The sequence below is a fragment of the Plecotus auritus genome (genome assembly GCF_963455305.1).
Source record: "Plecotus auritus genome assembly, chromosome: 1".
NCBI lineage: Eukaryota > Metazoa > Chordata > Mammalia > Chiroptera > Vespertilionidae > Plecotus > Plecotus auritus.
This window is the reverse complement of record NC_137770.1, coordinates 128207355-128225110: the sequence shown is the minus strand read 5'-3', so window position 1 is coordinate 128225110 and position 17756 is coordinate 128207355. Positions and strand designations below refer to the sequence as shown.

The 17756-nt window shown below is 39.8% G+C and overlaps 1 protein-coding gene across 1 annotated transcript; it reads right to left on the bottom strand.

Moving 5' to 3' along the window:
• Positions 1 to 676: 676 nt before the first annotated feature.
• On the bottom strand, positions 677 to 17476 carry LOC308241032 (leucine-rich repeat-containing protein 2-like; the record flags this gene model as incomplete). The annotated part of the gene is given in 4 exon segments (XM_080654613.1): positions 677 to 1019; positions 1021 to 1518; positions 4611 to 4684; positions 17456 to 17476. Coding segments are annotated over 4 exon segments (936 nt in total).
• Positions 17477 to 17756: the final 280 nt, after the last annotated feature.

Here is a 17756-nt window from a genome sequence, read left to right as displayed (position 1 = left end):
GACATCTAAAGACTAAGCATAAAGATTCCAGTAAACACCCGGGGGCTCAGACTTGTTTGGAAAAGTCAAAGCAGGGGCAGATGCCTTCAGCCAGCTCCCTCTGGAGGTTATGACCTTTTGGAGTTTCCTCCTTACAAATTTTCCAACCAAGTCCCCTGCTTCCCCACACCCACACTTGCAATTTAAAACATACGGGAAGGAACAGCAATTTGTATAAACCCAATGACAATTATTCTCAGTAAAAGAAATAATGCATTAAAACTCCTTCAAAATCACAAAATAAAATAAACTCTGATCTAGATTCATCCAATAGAAATGCTCTTTCACTGACCCTCTATCCCTTGATGCCTGAAAACAACACAACTTCAGAATTTGGTCTAAGTTACAATTTTTTTAAATAATGCATTTCTAAACTATTAAATGTGCATTATTTGGAAACCAGTGTATGCAAATGAACCTTTAAATATCAATCTATAAACCCATTGATCAATTCCCCAGTCCACAGAGAGAAGTATTCATACACTTGGAATTTGAAAGTCCTTTTCCCGAAGTTATGACCGTGGTTTTTAGGCTTGCTTCTTAAGCACAAGCCATTACTCCTAGATGACATGGCCTGCAGCACGAAGATTCGCAGCTGCACAGACAGGGAGATTCTGAGGTCTTCTGATGGATGGCATCAGAGCTGAAGGCTAAAAGACACTTTGGTGATATAGCTGGGAACAGATTCTCTTTCTTTAAGATCTTCAATATAGGCTCTCATAAATTCTTTATCAAAGTGTTGACGATCTTGTTCACTTTCCATCATTTCTTCACCATCTTGACACTGAATATTATCAATGGGATTGTCCATAAGGTTTACAAATTTTAAAGGTGTGGATGAGTCACAAAGGGCCTTCGGGAGCTCCACCAAATGGTCCCCACTGACGGCTAACAAGGTGAGCTTCTTCAGGTTGAGCAGGGCACAGGGAAGGTAGGTCAGCTTGTTCTTGTACAGGAGAAATGTCTGCAGCTCCTTTAGCTTCAAAGGGGAGCTCAGTTAATTCTAGAATTCCAGAACAATACAGTTTCTTGAGATTTTCACACTCTCCCAATTCTGGAGGAATGCTATTCAGATGGTTGAAACTCACGTTGAGTTCTTTTAGGTTCTTCAAATAGCCAATTTCAGCCAGAAGATGGGAGAGCTCGTTTTTTGGCAGATCCAGAATTCTCATCGCTTGGAAGAGCTTGATATAGGGTATGGTTTCAATCAGGGTATGTTTTATGTGCCATTCTTTCAGGTGCGTCGGCTCCTTCAAGGAGTCTGGGAGGTCCGTCCAGTGCTCTCCCGAAAGCTCAAACACAAACTTGCCGCTGCCTGTGTCCCTGCCCTCGGAAGGCGATCCCTGCCGCAGAAGGGAGTTCCTCTCGAGCCTGTCCAGCAGCCGCACGCTGGTGTCCACGAAGCCGTTCCTGCAGTAGGCGGCCTGGGGGACGCCTCTCCGGTGGCACTCGGCCACGAGGTTCCACTCCTCCTTTATCCTAAACCCAGGCAGAGGCGCCGTCACTGGGCAGTGCCCTCCCAGGCCGTGGTATTTTGTGGAAGAGCCACACTCAAGGGACCAAAGAGCCGCATGTGGCTTGCAAGCCGCAGTTTGCCGACCATGGCCCTAGAGCAACAGAAATGAAACTGAGATGAATTCAACACATTGTAAAAATTTTAAAGTAGGGTAATTCTTGTTTCAAACTTTGGAGAAAATACTCAGAACCATAAGAGAATACAGAATCCCTGTATCCAAGATATTATGTACTCCTATTTCATTTATTATCAACTTCATATGAAAGAAATAAAAACCACAAAGTGTGAATCAGGCGTCCTCAAACTACGGCCCACGGGCCACATGCGGCCCGCCGAGGACATTTATCCGGCCCGCCGGGTGCCGCTGCCTGTCCTGCTTAGCAGCCGACTCATCCCGGGCCCGCAGTGCGCATCTAAATTTGTTCATAGTTTTTTTTTTAAACTATAGTCTGGCCCTCCAACAGTCTGAGGGACAGTGAACTGGCCCCCTGTTTAAAAAGTTTGAGGACCTCTGGACTGTGAATGAATGAAAAGTTATTAATGGATAGTAATATTAATTTATTTCAAACATTGTTAAATCCCTGTACAGGAAAGTGTCACATTTGTATAAGGCTCTGACCTTAAATTTCTTGGTCCATCCTGGAGGTCACTTGTAGTTGTAATGAAGAATTCATCAAATGAATGAATGGCCTCCTTCCTCAAATACCTCAGCTTGGGGCTTTCTCTAGTTGCAGAAAAACATTATGTCTACTAAAGCAGGAGGTCAGAGATGTGGGGGAGTTAATGTCCACAAAAACCTTCAAACATTTGTTGGTAGAGAAATACTTCAGTTTCCTCACCCCTTGATGGGACAACGTCCTCAGCAAATAGTCAGCAAGTCTGAGCCCCAGTTGACATTGCAGGAGGTAGGATCTCCATTTTTTTAAAGACTGAATAATATTTTATAATATTCTAATATATATGTACCACCCATTCATCTGTTGACTGACACTTAGGTTGTTTCCATATCTTGGCTATTGTGAATAAAGCTGTAATTATCATAAAATTTCAATAAATATCATTATTTATTGTACTTATTTTACATATTCTATTAATTTTTAAATCTTCATGGAATTGTACATACAGAAGAGTGTGCATATTGTAAGTATATAGCAAAATGAATTTTCTCAAGCTGAACACACTGTGTAACCAGCACCAAGGCAAAACAAATAGAACATTACCAGCACTCCTAAATCCTCCTACCATAGTCCTTTTCCACTACTATTCACACTAACATATTTAACACTATTCTAGCTTGCATGAGTCTTTTAAACAAATGACACACATCCCTATCATTTCATTCCTACATATATCCTCTTTTATTGAATATTATTAAGTCTAATCTAAAGACAAGACCATTTCCTAATCTCACCATACTTTACATACAAATACATATAAAACTTTCCCAAAAATTTTGTTAGAAAATTCTTTCCTTAAGTAAATATGAACTAAAACATGGATTTAGTCAATTGAACAGAAATGTATATAATAAAGGAGTAAATGGCATATTTTTCATGATACTGGTTTAGAACTAAGTGGAAAAATAGTATCCTATGTTCAAAGATCACATAAGAAGCATACTGAATTTTTTAGTCACTACCCCTTCCTAACATTAACTGGTTTATTTTGCTAAAAAAACACTGCAATTCCATTAATAATACCACTATATTAAAATATTACATTCTGTTTAACCTAAGTTTACAAGTAATTGCTTTATTTCAATTTAAATCATAATTTATGTTGAAAGTTTTATTTTCAGATGAATAGATATATTTCAGAATAATAATTTTCTTTTTATTAGGTACATCTTTTGATTAAAAAAACTAGTTTTGAATTCACAAAATGCTCAAAGTAATTTTAAGGTGACGTAATGTAATGTATTTCTGGAACAGTCTGCCTACAATACAGAGTAATTCCATATTCATTAGATACTTCCTTATATGACAGACAAATGCCTGAAGGAACAATTATTGCAGTGTCTGAGTCAGTGCACTATCTATTCAGCTAAAATGCAGCCCTCTTCTTGTTAAAACGGAAATAAAGAGCTGATAGTGAACTTCATCAAGCTACTTATTTGCATTTCAGAATAATGCCTGGCTTTTATGTTCATTTTCCATCTTGAGTTTATATTTTTTAAAAAATTAAATAAGAAATAGGAAATTAATAAAATATGTATCTTCTTAATCATCACTCTTTAATAAATTTGAGGCCCATAATAAAATTTTCATGTTTTTCCTCCTTTAATGATATGAAGCAAATATATACTTTGACAGTTCAAATAATAACCTAATCACATTTGGTTAATAAAATATTCAAGTAATCAAGTAATATTGATTTCTCACCAATTGTTAAAAAATAGTAAGTACAAAATAAAATTACAGACAAGAATCTTAAAGTTGTTTTAAGTTATTGAAAATAATTGATAGTGTTTTATCATTAAATTTCAAGCTACCAAAAGACTATTCTCAAAAGCACTGACTTTGAGCATGCAGAATTGAAAATTCTCTTGTCTACCTTGTTTATTCTGCAGACAGCATATACTTGTCACTTATTTTTCTAACTTATCAAGCATTTAAAATATATGCATTTAAAATTTTTGCTTATTTCTTAAAGATCATCTATCTGTCAAAATCAATCTTTGAAGAAGACATTTCCAGGGATGTTACAAAAAGGGGTAATATAATAAAAGTGCCTTGAATTAACCTTCTAGCACTCAAGTAATAATTTCATTGAATTACATATCAATGAAAAATTAAAACTGAGAAAAAAGTGTTTTTTTCCCTCATGTATCATTGCTGGCATGGCCATTTTGAGGCTGTTAAGAAATAGGAATGTTGTGGAGATTTGTTCCTGGTAATGGCAGTGTAGGTAGTTTTGATCATCACTTCCACTGAAAACACAATCAGGAAGTTCAAATATGAATTTAGGCATATCTAGACTGTTGTCTTTCAGAAAACAGAAATAATAGAGCAGTGAGGATTTCTGGGTCAAGGTCTCAGAGAAGATGGAAACTCACTGTAGCAGGCCCAGCATTTGTAGCCACTTTTCCTCAAGAAAAATTAGCATATTCCTGTAGAAGTGGCTGAGGATCTGAAAAACAAAGCAAAATTTTCGACATATTCAAGGATTTAGAGGGGCAGAATTTGTGATATAGGGCCCTAGAAAAATAGAATCTGGTAAAGTAGCAAGTTCCAGCTGAAACCCAAAAGGAATGCAAATTAGGAGTAAGGATGAAATTCAAATTGACCAGCCCTCAGTGGCTCTGAATTACAGCTTTGAATCAGCTCCAGCATATATTGGATTAAAGAGATCTAGAATTGCTAATGTACAGGCCACATGCCAGAAGCAACTGTAAATCCTCTCAGGAGAAAGGCAATATAATCTTAGGTTTCCAATAAGTCCTACAGTTATTATAAACATTATTGATCACTCAATCCAAAAAACCAAAGATATGAAAAATAAGACAAAGTGATTGCTATGGACTGAACTGTGTCCTCCACGAATTTACATGTTGAAGTCTTAATCTTCAGTACTTCAGTATGTAACTGTTTTTGGAGATAGGACTTGAAAAGAGGTAATTAAGGTAAAATGAGGTCATATAGATTGGCCCTAATCCAATATGATTAATATCCTTATAAGAAGTGGAGATTAGGACAGAGACATATACAGAGGGAAGACGATGTGAAAACACAAGTAAAAGATAGCCATTGACAAACCAAGGAGAAATGCTTTAAAAGAAACTAAACCTGCCAACACCTTGATCTTGGACTTCTAGCCTCCTTGACTATGAAATGATAAATTTCTGTACTTTAAGCCACCCAGTCTGTGAGACTTTGTTATGGCAGACCTAGCACACTAATACAGTGATCAAAGTCCAAGAGAAACAACATAAAATAGAAATATCTACAGGGAATCCAGAAAGTAGAGGTGTCAACAATTGACCTAAACAAACAAAAACGTAAAAAAGCTTATGGTTAATATGTGCAAGGAAATAGAAAGATAGACTTGACACAGAAATAAAAAGTATTATAATAAACCAAATGGAATTTCTACAAATGAAAAATTCAGAACTGAAATAAAAAAGTCAAAATGAATTTAATAATATATTTTATAGACTGTCTAGACTCTAGCCACTATGCTATACACCTGAAACTAATACAAAATAATATTAAATGTAAGCTGTATTTTAAAAATTAAATTTTATTTATATTTTTATTTATTTATTTATTTTTATTAAGGTATTATATGTGTACATATCTTACCATTGCCCCCCACCCCACCCCACTCCCATACATGCCTCACCCCCCATTGTTTTGCATCCGTTGGTTACTCTTATATACATGCATATAAGTCCTTCAGTTGATCTCTTATTTCTCCCACCTCTCCCTAACCTTACTGCTGTAATTTGACAGTCTGTTTGATGCTTTACTGCCTCTGTATCTATCTTTTTGTTCATCAGTTTATAATGTTTTTCATTATCCCCAAATGAGTGAGATCATGTGGTATTTTTCTTTCATTGACTGGCTTATTTCACTTAGCATAATGTTCTCTAATTCCATCCAGGTGCCTACAAATGGTAGTAATTCCTTCTTTTTTATGGCAGCATAGTATTCCATTGTGTAGATGTACCATAGTTTTCTGATCCAGTCATCTGCTGACGGGCACTTAGGCTGTTTCCAAATCTTAGCTATGGTAAATTGTGCTGCTATGAACATAGGGGTGCATATATCCTTTCTGATTGGTGTTTCTAGTTTCTTAGGATATATTCCCAGGAGTGGGATTACTGGGTCAAATGGGAGTTCCATTTTCAGTTTTTGAGGAAACTCCATACTGTTCTCCACAGTGGCTGCACCAATCTGCATTCCCACCAGCAGTGCACGAGGGTTCCTTTTTCTCTGCATCCTCGGCAACACTTGTCGTTTGTTGATTTGTTGATGATAGCCATTCTGACAGGTGTGAGATGGTATCGCATTGTCGTTTTGATTTGCATCTCTCGGATAATTAGTGACTTTGAGCATGTTTTCATGTGTCTCTTGGCCTTCCTTCTGTCTTCTTTCGAAAAGATTCTATTTAGGTCCGTTGCCCATATTTTTATTGGATCCTTTATCTTCCTTTTATTAAGTTGCATAAGCTGCCTGTAGATGTTGGAGATGAAACCTTTATCAGTGATAACATTTGCAAATATGTTCTCCCATACAGTGGGGTTTCTTATTGTTTTGTTGATGGTTTCTTTTGCTGTGCAAAAGCTTTTTATTTTGATGTAGTCCCATTTGTTTATTTTCTCTTTGGCTTCCATTGTCCTAGGGGCAGTATCAGTGAAAAAGTTCTTTTGGCATATGTCTGAGATTTTGCTGCCTGTGGATTCCTCCAGTATTTTTATGGTTTCCCGTCTTATATTTAAGTCCTGTACCCATTTTGAGTTTATTTTTGTGTATGGTGTAAGTTGGTGATCTAGTTTCATTTTTTTGCATGTATCTGTCCAATTTTCCCAACACCATTTATTAAAGAGACTGTCTTGACTCCATTGTATGCTCATGCCTCCTTTGTCAAATATTAAATGCGCATATTGGTTTGGGTCGATATCTGGATTCTCTATTCTGTTCCATTGATCTATATGTCTGTTCTTGTGCCAGTACCAGGCTGTTTTGAGGACAGTGGCTTTGTAATACAGCTTGAAATCTGGTATTGAGATCCCTCCTACTTTATTCTTCTTTCTCAGGATTGCTGTGGCTATTTGGGGGTCTTTTTTTATTCCAGATGAATTTTTGGAGAGTTCTTTCTAGGTCTGTGAAATATGCCGTTGGTATATTAATGGGGAGTGCATTGAATCTATAGATTGCTTTGGGTAGTATGGACATTTTAATGATGTTGATTCTACCAATCCATGAACATGGTATGTTCTTCCATCTGTTTACATCTTCCTCTATCTCTTTTTTCAGTGTCCTGTAGTTTTCCGCATATAGGTCTTTTACCTCCTTGGTTAGGTTTATTCCTAAGTATCTTAATTTTTTTGGTGCGATGGAAAATGGGATTGCTTTTTTAGTCTCTCTTTCTGTAAGTTCACTGTTGGTGTATAGAAATGCCCTAGATTTCTTGGCGTTAATTTTGTATCCTGCTACATTGCCGAATTCATTTATTAAGTCTGTTAGTTTTTTGATGGAGTCTTTCGGGTTTTTTATGTACAATATCATGTCATCTGCAAATAAGGACAGCTTTACTTCTTCTTTTCCAATTTGGATGCCTTTTATTTCTTCTTCTTGTCTGATTGCAGTGGCTAATACTTCCAGTACTATGTCAAACAGGAGTGGTGAGAGTGGGCATCCCTGTCTTGTTCCTGTTCTTAGGGGAAATGGTTTTAGTTTTTGCCCATTGAGTATGATGTTAGCTGTGGGTTTATCATATATAGCTTTTATGATGTTGAGGTATGATCCTTCTATTCCCACCTTGTTGAGAGTTTTTATCAAGAAAGGGTGTTGGATTTTGTCAAATGCTTTTTCTGCATCAATTGATATGACTATGTGATTTTTATCTCTCAATTTGTTTATGTGATGTATCACATTTATTGATTTGCGGATATTGAACCATCCTTGCATTCCTGGGATAAACCCTACTTGGTCATGGTGTATGATCTTTCTGATGTACTGCTGGATCCTATTTGCTAGAATTTTGTTGAGGATTTTGGCATCTGTGTTCATGAGGGATATTGGCCTGTAATGCTCCTTCATTGTGTTGTCTTTATCTGGTTTTGGTATTAGGGTGATGCTGGCTTCATAGAAGGAGATTGGAAGTGTTCCTTCCTCTTGAATTTTTTGGAATAGTCTGAGGAGGATAGGTTTTAGTTCTTCCTTGAATGTTTGGTAGAACTCTCCTGTGAAGCCGTCTGGCCCGGGCTTTGTTTGCCAGAAGCTCTTTGATGACTGCTTCAATTTCTTCCATAGTTACTGGCATGTTGAGCTGTTTAGATTCTTCCTGATTGAGTTTTGGAAGGTTATATTTTTCTAGGAATATGTCCATATCCTCCAGGTTGTCCAGTTTGTTGGAATAGAGTTCTTCGTAGTATTTTTTAACAATCCTTTGTATTTCGGCGGGATCTGTTGTTATTTCACCTCTTTCATTTCTGATCTTGTTTATTTGGGTCCTCTCTCTTTGCTTCTTGGTGAGCCTGGCTAGAGGTTCATCAATCTTGTTTATCCTTTCAAAGAACCAGCTCTTGGTTTTGTTGATCTTTTGTATTGTTTCTTTGGTCTCTATGTCGTTTATCTGTGCTCTGATCTTTATTATTTCCTTCCTTCTGCTTACACTGGGCTTTTCTTGTTGCTCTTTTTCTAACTCTTTGAGTTGTTGGGTTAGGTAATTTATTACCCCTGTTTCTTGTTTTTTGCAGTAGGCTTGTAGAGCTGTGAACTTCCCTCTTAAGACTGCTTTCGCTGTGTCCCATAGATTTTGGATTGTAGTGTTTTCATTGTCATTTGTTGTCATGATGTTTTTTATTTCTTCTTTGATCTCTCTGGTAACCCAGTCATGGTTTAATAGCATGCTGTTTAGTCTCCATGTGTTTGATTTCTTTGGGTTGTTTTTATTGTAGTTGATTTCCAGTTTTATGCCACTGTGGTCTGAGAAGATGCTTGATATGATTTCTATCTTCTTGAATTTGAAGAGACTTTGCCTATGTCCCAACATATGGTCTATCTTTGAGAATGACCCATGTGCACTTGAGAAGAATGTATATTCTGTGGCTTTGGGGTGAAATGTTCTGAATATGTTAATTATTTCCATCTGGTCTAGTGAGTCATTTAGGATTGATGTTTCTTTGCTGATGTTTTGTTTAGAGGATTTGTCCAATGGTGATAGTGGGGTATTAAAGTCTCCTACTATGATTGTATTGCTGTCAATCTCTCCCTTGATATCCTCCAGGAGTTTTTTTATGTATTTGGGTGCTCCTGTATTGGGTGCATATATGTTTACCAGAGTTATTTCTTCTTGTTGGATTGCTCCCTTTAGTATTATGAAATGGCCTTCCTTATCTCTTGTTATGTCCTTCAGTTTGAGATCTAATTTGTCAGAAATAAGTATTGCTACCCCAGCTTTTTTTTCAGTTCCATTTGCCTGGAAAACCTTTTTCCATCCCTTCACCCTCAGTCTGTGTGCGTCTTTTTTTCTGAGGTGGGTTTCTTGTAGACAGCAGATATATGGGTCGTGTTTTCTTATCCAATCCGTTACCCTATGTCTTTTGATTGTGGCATTTAATCCATTTACATTTAAAGTTATTATTGATAGGTACTTATTTGTCGCCATTCCTATTCTTTACCCCTGTGTTACTTCTTCGCTTCCTGTTTCTTTCTTTCTTTTTTTTTTTTTTTTTTTTTTTCTTTTTTTTTACAGCAGACCCTTTAGCATTTCTTGCATTGCTGGTTTGGTGGTAATAAATTCCCTTAGTCCTTTTTTGTCTGTGAAGCTCCTGATTTCACTTTCAATTTTGATTGACAGCCTTGCTGGGTACAGTATTCTTGGATTCAGACCCTTCCTTTGCATGACTTTGTATATTTCATTCCATTCCCTTCTGGCCTGATGAGTTTCTGTTGAGAAATCAGTTTCTAGTCTGATGGGGGTTCCTTTGTATGTAACTTTCTGTCTCTCTCTTGCTGCTTTTAAGATTCTTACTTTGTTGTTGGTGTTTGCCAATTTAATTATAATGTGCCTTGGCGTCGGTCTTTTGGGGTTCATTTTGCTTGGGACTCTGTGAGCTTCTTGGATTTGTGTGGGTTTTTTCTTCCCTATATCAGGGAAATTTTCTGTCATTATTTCTTCAAAGAGGTTTTCTATTCCTTGCTCAGCTTCCTTTCCTTCTGGAACCCCTATTATGCAGATGTTGTTTTGTTTCGTGTTGTCCCAAAGTTCCCTTAGACTCTCCTCCTGCCTTTTAATTTTTTTTTTCTAGAAGTTGCTCTACTTGGGTATTTTTTCCCATCTTGTCTTCTAGCTCACTGATGCGGTCCTCTGCTTTTTCTAGTCTACTCTTGATGCTTTCTATTGAGTTCTTTACAGCAGCGATGTCATTTTTCATTTCTTCTTGGTTCTTCATTTCCTCTTGGTTCTTGCTCATATTGTCGAATTTGTCTTCCATTCTTTTCAGCCACCTTATGACCATTTCTCTGAATTCTTTCTCTGGCAGGTTGCTTGCCTCCATTTCGTTTACTTCCTTTTCTGGTGATGCCTGCTTTTCTTTCATATGCGGGCTGCTTCTTTTTCTCCCCATGGTCTCTCTTCTCTGGGTGTCTGGTTATGTAGTTCTCTCTCTCCTGGGTTGATTTAAAGGCACAAACTACAGCACTACCAGGTACAACTCACAAGGCACTGAACAGGAATGTATTCACGATATTAATAACCTCCAATACAGGTGACCACCAGAGAAAGGCAAATTAGGTGATAGGAGAGAAAGAGGAAGAGGAAAAAAGAAAGAAAGAAAGAAAAAAATTAAAAAGGAGTGTGAAAATGAAATTGGGAAAAGGGAAAGTAAAGAAAAAAAAAGTAAGAGAGATAAGAAAGTGACTAAGAGAGAAAGGGGAACAGACTATATATATTGGGGATAAAACTCCAATAGAACAATCACTAATCCCAGCAAATACCAGCAACAAGTGCCTGGGGATTAGTACAAACTACAACACCAACTAATATGGAGTGAGGCAAGGGAAAGCTGAAGCACAAAACAAACAAAAAAATAAACAAAAGAAGAATAAGCAGAACAATCTCACAAAAAAGCATAAAAATTCGATATAATCTACATTCATGCAAACAACAACAAAAGGACAGAGAGAAGGACAAGTTTATGGATAGCTCAGACAGCGAAGGGAGAGGTGTATGTGGACTTGGAGCAGGGGATTGGAGATTAGATATGTAAGTAGGGTGAAATTTTAACAAGGGGTAAACAGAAAGAATAGGGAAAATCTAAAGCAGTAAAAGGGTAAGATAAACAGGACACTGAAAAGGGGGAGGTTAGGAAGAGAGTGATGGCCTAAAGGTAGAGTTGAGATAGAGTAAAACGATGCTAAAGGAAAGATAAAAATAGAATGTAGAACCCTAATCCCAAAATAAAATGAAGAGAAAATAAAATGACACTTAAAAAAAAAAAGATAAAATAGCAGTAGTAATAATACGGATTGAAAATAAAAATGTAATAATTAAAAAGGTAAAATCAAGTGATGAAAAAAGAAAAAAAGTTTCTTGATTAAAAGATGCAAAAAATGAAAATAAAAAAAAATAAAAAAATAAAAGGTAAAAATAAGATGTGAAGTAGTGAAGGTCATTCACTTCCTCTGATTTTCTGTGTGGCACGCCTGTTTCTCAGTCCAGACAGTATTGCAGTTCCCTGCGATCCACTGCTCTTCAGTGTTGTAAGCCAGTCCTGATTTTAAGCAGGCGGTGTGTCTTAATTTCTCGTATTCCTTTATTTTTGATTACACAAGAGTCAATTTGTGATTCAGCCCCTGGGTGGCAGTGTTTCTGGATTGACTTCCGGGTCTATCTATGGCCTCTCTAGGCAGTGTTAGAGCCTTCTTTCCCTGTGGCACTCACTACCGGTTTGTGGGAGTGGGCTGCCTCAGAGCTGACTCTCCGATGGTCACTCCCTGCTCCAATCCCCAAGTTCCAGAAAAACAACTTTCCCCTGCAGTCTCCCAGGGTGTCCCCAACTGGGTGATCCTATGTATTGGGCTTAGTAACCAGAAGCAAGAATTTCAAGAGGAAAAAGCCCAGTTGTGCGAACTCCGGGACTGCGCGTAAGCCCAGGCACCCAGGGAACGCAGGGGCTGCGCGTAAGTCTGCACTGCCTGAAATTCTTAGGGTGTCCCTGCACGTCAGATCAAAATGGGTTGCTTTTTAGAGTGCCCTTCTCTTAGCAGCTCTGAGGACCCCTTTCCACAATCACAGATCATGCCAGCCCCTACAGCCACGGATTTTTCTAGGCACAGATTTCCCTGGTCCTCCAGCTTCCACAAAACGCGTGTTCCTCTCTCCCGCCGGGACCAGAGACCTCACCTTATCCCAGGCGAAATCTGACCTTTCCGTGGTGGAGTGTAGCGCTCCTCTGAACCCGTGTGTTTGCGCCAATTGGGGAGCGTTGTTCTGGGGCTCGCAGTTGTTCCTTGGGTGCCGCAGTTGTGGATTCTCAGGCTTCTGATAAGCTCCACTTTCCGGATCAAGATGGCGCAGACTCCGCGTCCAAGCCCGCAGCTCCGGGAGGGGACCCAGCCCCAGTTGGTGCTGCCAGGTCAGGGGAACCCCGTTTAGCAGTCCCCCACCTCCTTCTGGAATTCAGCTGTCTCCCAACCAGCCAACAAACACTCCTTGTGCAACCCTCAGCTGTTCTTTCTTTCTGCTCCGGGACAAGGCTCGGAACATGTCTGTCTGTTCCGCCGCCATTATTCCCTCCAGACTAAAAATTAAATTTTAAAATAATGTATTTGATGGAGATGAAGAAAGAATATTGAACTAGATGAAAAGTCAAAAGAAAATTGCCACAATTGAAGTGTGAAAATTTAAGAGGATGGAAAACACAAGTCAGAGCATATGAGACAAAAGATTAAAAAAAAAAAAGTCTATGCAAATATTTGGATTACAAAGAGGAAAAAAGAAATATGTTAAAAATTTAAAGATATAATAGCTGACAATTTTAAAAACTGATGATGATATAAAGCCTCAGATTAAGAAGCAAATGAAGGAAATATATCTAAACATAACAAGATAAATGTGCTAAAAACAGGAAAAGGAATAACAGAGATATAACAAAAGCATCTAAGGAAAAAGAAAGAATTTCTTATAAAGAAGTCCCAGAAGGATTGAGGCCTGATTCCTAAAACAGAAAAACAAATTTGAAGTCATATAACAATGGAATAATACCTCCAAGGTATTAAAGGGGGTTAAACACTTTATTCCCAGAGAAAATATTCTTCTAAAATGAAATTTAAAAGTCTTGACAATAAGGAAAAATGTTTACTCTTACAAAAACTGCAAAATGAAAAACTGCATTAAAATGTCATTTTTCATTGATCAGAGTGGCAAACTCTGAAGTTTGAAAATGTTATGTTAGCAAGACTTAGGAAATAGGCTCTCATATACTACAAAAATCATTCAAAAACTATGGAGAGAAATTGGAAAATTTGGAAAAATTACATTTTCATTTCCTCTTTTATCCAGCAATTTTTCTAGGAATTTATCTTAAATACATACTGACAAAATATATAAAAAGACATAAAAACAACAAAATCTATAGCAGTGCTGTTTGTAGTAGCAGAAGAATAGACTACAACAAACATATGCATAAATGGGGACTGATTAAATATACTATGGGCATGGTATATAAATTTCAACAATATGGACCTCCTTTTACCAAGATTGACACTGATAATGCTACTGCTGAGAGCCCAATCTTCCAATAGCATAGGGCAACCCTGAGTTTTCTATATGGCACCATTCCTCATGGGGAGCCTGCCATTTGGAAGCAGATTGATTGCATTGAACCTTTGCCATGAGGAAGCAGTTAGAGATAGAACTTCACTGAAGTAGAAATATATTCAGAATATGGATTTGTCTTCAAGGCCCATGATGCTTCTTTTCTAGCACCATCATCTGTAGACACACAGAGTATTTTAATCACTCTCATGTGATTTTACACAGCATTGATTCTGATCAAGAAACTAATTTCTCAGCATGAGCTGCAATGGTGTTGTGGAGTTCATTGGTCTTACTACTTACTCTCTTACCCAGAAGCAGTTGGCCTAACACAAAGATGGGATGTCTTACTGAAGAGTCATTTATGGTGGCAGTTGTGAGGCCACACTGAAATAATGTGCTCTCACAAGAGGTAATATGTACTTTGAATTAGAAATTATATTATACTAGAGGCCCGGTGCACGAAATTCGTGCACTGCGGGGGCGGAGGTGTCCCTCAGCCCAACCTGCACCCTCTCCAATCTGGGACTCCTCGGGAGATGTCTGACTGCCTGTTTAGGCCCAATCCAGGCAGTCGGACATCCCTTTCACAATCTAGGACTGCTGGCTCCCAACTGCTCGCCTGCCTTCCTGATTGCCCCTAACTGCTTCTTCCTGCCAGCCTGATCACCCCCTAACCACTCCCCTGCCAGCCTGATAGATGCCTAACTGCTCCCCTGCCAGCCTGATCATCCCCATCTGCCCTCTCCTGCATATTCCCTCTTTATTAGATAGGGTTTTTTCTTTAGCATATTGGATAGCCCTAACTGGTTTGGCTCAGTGGATGGAGCATCGGCCTTCAGACTCAAGGGTCCCAGGTTCGGTTCCGGTCAAGGGCATGTACCTTGGTTGAGGGCACATACCCAGTGGGGAGTGTGCAGGAGGCAGCTGATCGATGTTTCTCTCTCATTGATGTTTCTAGCTCTCTATCTCTTTCCCTTCCTCTCTGTAAAAAATCAATAAAATATATATTTTAAAAAAAGGAAACATTTAAGATTCCTCCATATCTGCCTGGCTGGTGTGACTCAGTGGTTGAGACCCCAGGCTGCCACTCCTGGACGGGGATGGCGCCCTGACCAGGCTGAGACCTCAGCCTAGTCTGCCGCCTCAGCCCAGCCAAGCTGAGACCCCAGCCCAGGCTGCCATATGAGCCTGGCCAGGGATGGCGCCATGGGGGGTGCGCTCCCCGGCCAGGCTGGGACCCCAGCCCAGGCTGCCTTCTCAGCCTGGCCAGGGATGGCACTGCAGGGGGTGCACACCCAGGCCAGGCTGAGACCCCAGCCCAGGCTATGGCCGGGGATCATGCCAGGCGCTGGCGCCTCCCAGCTGGACACCCCGGGCTGCCACCACTGGGCGGGGATCGCTGCGTGGGGGGCGGGCGCCTTGCAGCTGGACACCCTGGACTGCCGTTGCTGGCCAGGGATCGTGCCGCAGTGGGTGCACCCCGGCCAGCCTGAGACCCCAGCCCAGGCTGCTGCCATGGCGGGGGATTGCGCGGCTTGGGTGCGAGACCCTGCTGGCCTGAGACCCTAGCCCAGGCTGTGGCCTGGGATCGTGCTGGGCACTGGTGCCTCCCAGCTGGACACCCTGGACTGCCATTGCTGGCCAGGGATCACGCCGCAGGGGGTGCACCCAGGCCAGCCTGAGACCCCAGCCCAGGCTGCCACTGCTGGGCAGAAGATCATGTGGTGGGGGTACGCGGCCCTGAGGGCCTGAGACCCCAGCCCAGGCTGTGGCAGAAGATCCTGTGGCGGGGGTGTGCAGCTCTGCTGGCCTGAGACTCCAGCCCAGACTGTGGCAGAAGATCCCATGGCGGGGGTGTGCAGCTCTGCCAGCCTGAGACCCCAGCCCAGACTACCACCATGGCCGGGGGATCGTGCGGCTTGAGTGCGAGGCCCTGCGGGCCTGAGACCCCAGCCCAGGCTGTGGCCGGGGATCGTGCTGGGCGCTGGTGCCTCCGAGCCAACACCCCGGACTGTCGCTGCTGGACGGACTAGGGGACTCTGGAGGGGCTAAGAGGACTGGGTGCCCATCTTGTGGCTATGGGCGCCGCCATTTTTGTAGCGGAGTGATGGTTAATTTGCATATTACTCTTTTATTAGATAGGACAAGAGACCCAATGCATAAAATTCATGCAAGAGTAGGACTTCCTTCCCCCGGCTGCCAGCACCAGCTTCCCTCCAGCACCTGGGACCCAGGCTTCCCTCGCAGCCACAGCTTCATCTGAAAGGTCATCTGGTCTCATTAGCATATTACACTTTTATTATTATACATGTTTATGTTTCCCCTCTAGTCAGAATATATGGGTCCTAGAATCAAGGGTAGCCAGGGCCTTCTCTCACTATTTTACCTATTAATCCAATTTGCTTCGCATCCTGAAAACCTTTAGGACTTGTGGTCTAAAGTCTTAGTTCCCAAAGAAAAAACGTTTCCACTAGTGAACACAATAATGCTTCTATTCACTTTGAAGAGAAGAATGCTATTTTGGGGTCACTGAGAGAAGTGATTCAATTGATGTCAACTATTAAGGAGAAATTGACTTGCTGCTACACAGTAGGGCAAAGAGGATCATATCCGGAACTCAGGAAATTCACCAAGGTTCCTTTAAGAACTTCCATGACGTCTGGAAAATGAGAATGACAAAAAAAGTCAAACCATTAAGGTAAGGACTCAGACCCTTCAAAAATGATGATTCGATTTACCCTACTATGTAAAGTACCACAATGACCTGAGCTTACAAAGAAGATTTAAAATATAAAATAATATCAGGAGAAGGAAATTATGGATATTTCTTCCATGACCAATTACAGAAATAATCTGTACCTTAAAAATTAGAAAAGTTAATCTCCAACAAGATTGTATAGACTGACAAGGAATATAATGGAAAATGTATATATATATATATATATATATATATATATATATATATATATATAAAGATATAGATATTTTATATATATATAAGGAAAGAAAATATATATATATATGTATATACTAGAGGCCTGATGCACAAAGATTCGTTCAAGAATGTGCCTTCCGTCCCCTGGCTGCTGGCACCACCTTCACTTCGGCCGGAGCTGCCTTTTCACCTGCGCTCTGGCCAGAGCCACCTTCTGTCTCTTGCCTTGTCGTGTCAATTTGCATATTCCCTCCTTATTGGCTGTGGGCGCTGCCATCTTTGTTGCAGAGTTATGGTCAATTTCCATATTCCATCTTTATTATATAGGATATATACATACATACATAAATATTTAAGGTAAATCCAATGGCACTGTGAATGAATCTGAGAATTCATTCATATAACCAACAATAGATACAAGGACTGTTGGGACTGGGTGTCCCCTCATTTTGGAAAGAGAGTAAGAACTTTTTTACTTGCACAAAGTCTGGCTGCATCTTGTTAGTGGAAATATAGAGTCATTTTATTCACCCTTCCTCAGTCCTAGCATAGGAACAAGCTTTCTGTAGTTATTTGAGTTTGTATTTAATTTTTGTCAATTAACCACTTTTTAGTAGTTAACAGATCTTTACATTATATTTTTTTCCCTGTTCGACTTGCTGTTGTGGTTTCCATCTCCTACTGCACCCTGATTAATACAACATTTCTTTCAAAGAAATATTGCTATATAACAATACATCTCAAAATGTAATACCTTTTTAAATTTGCATTTATAAA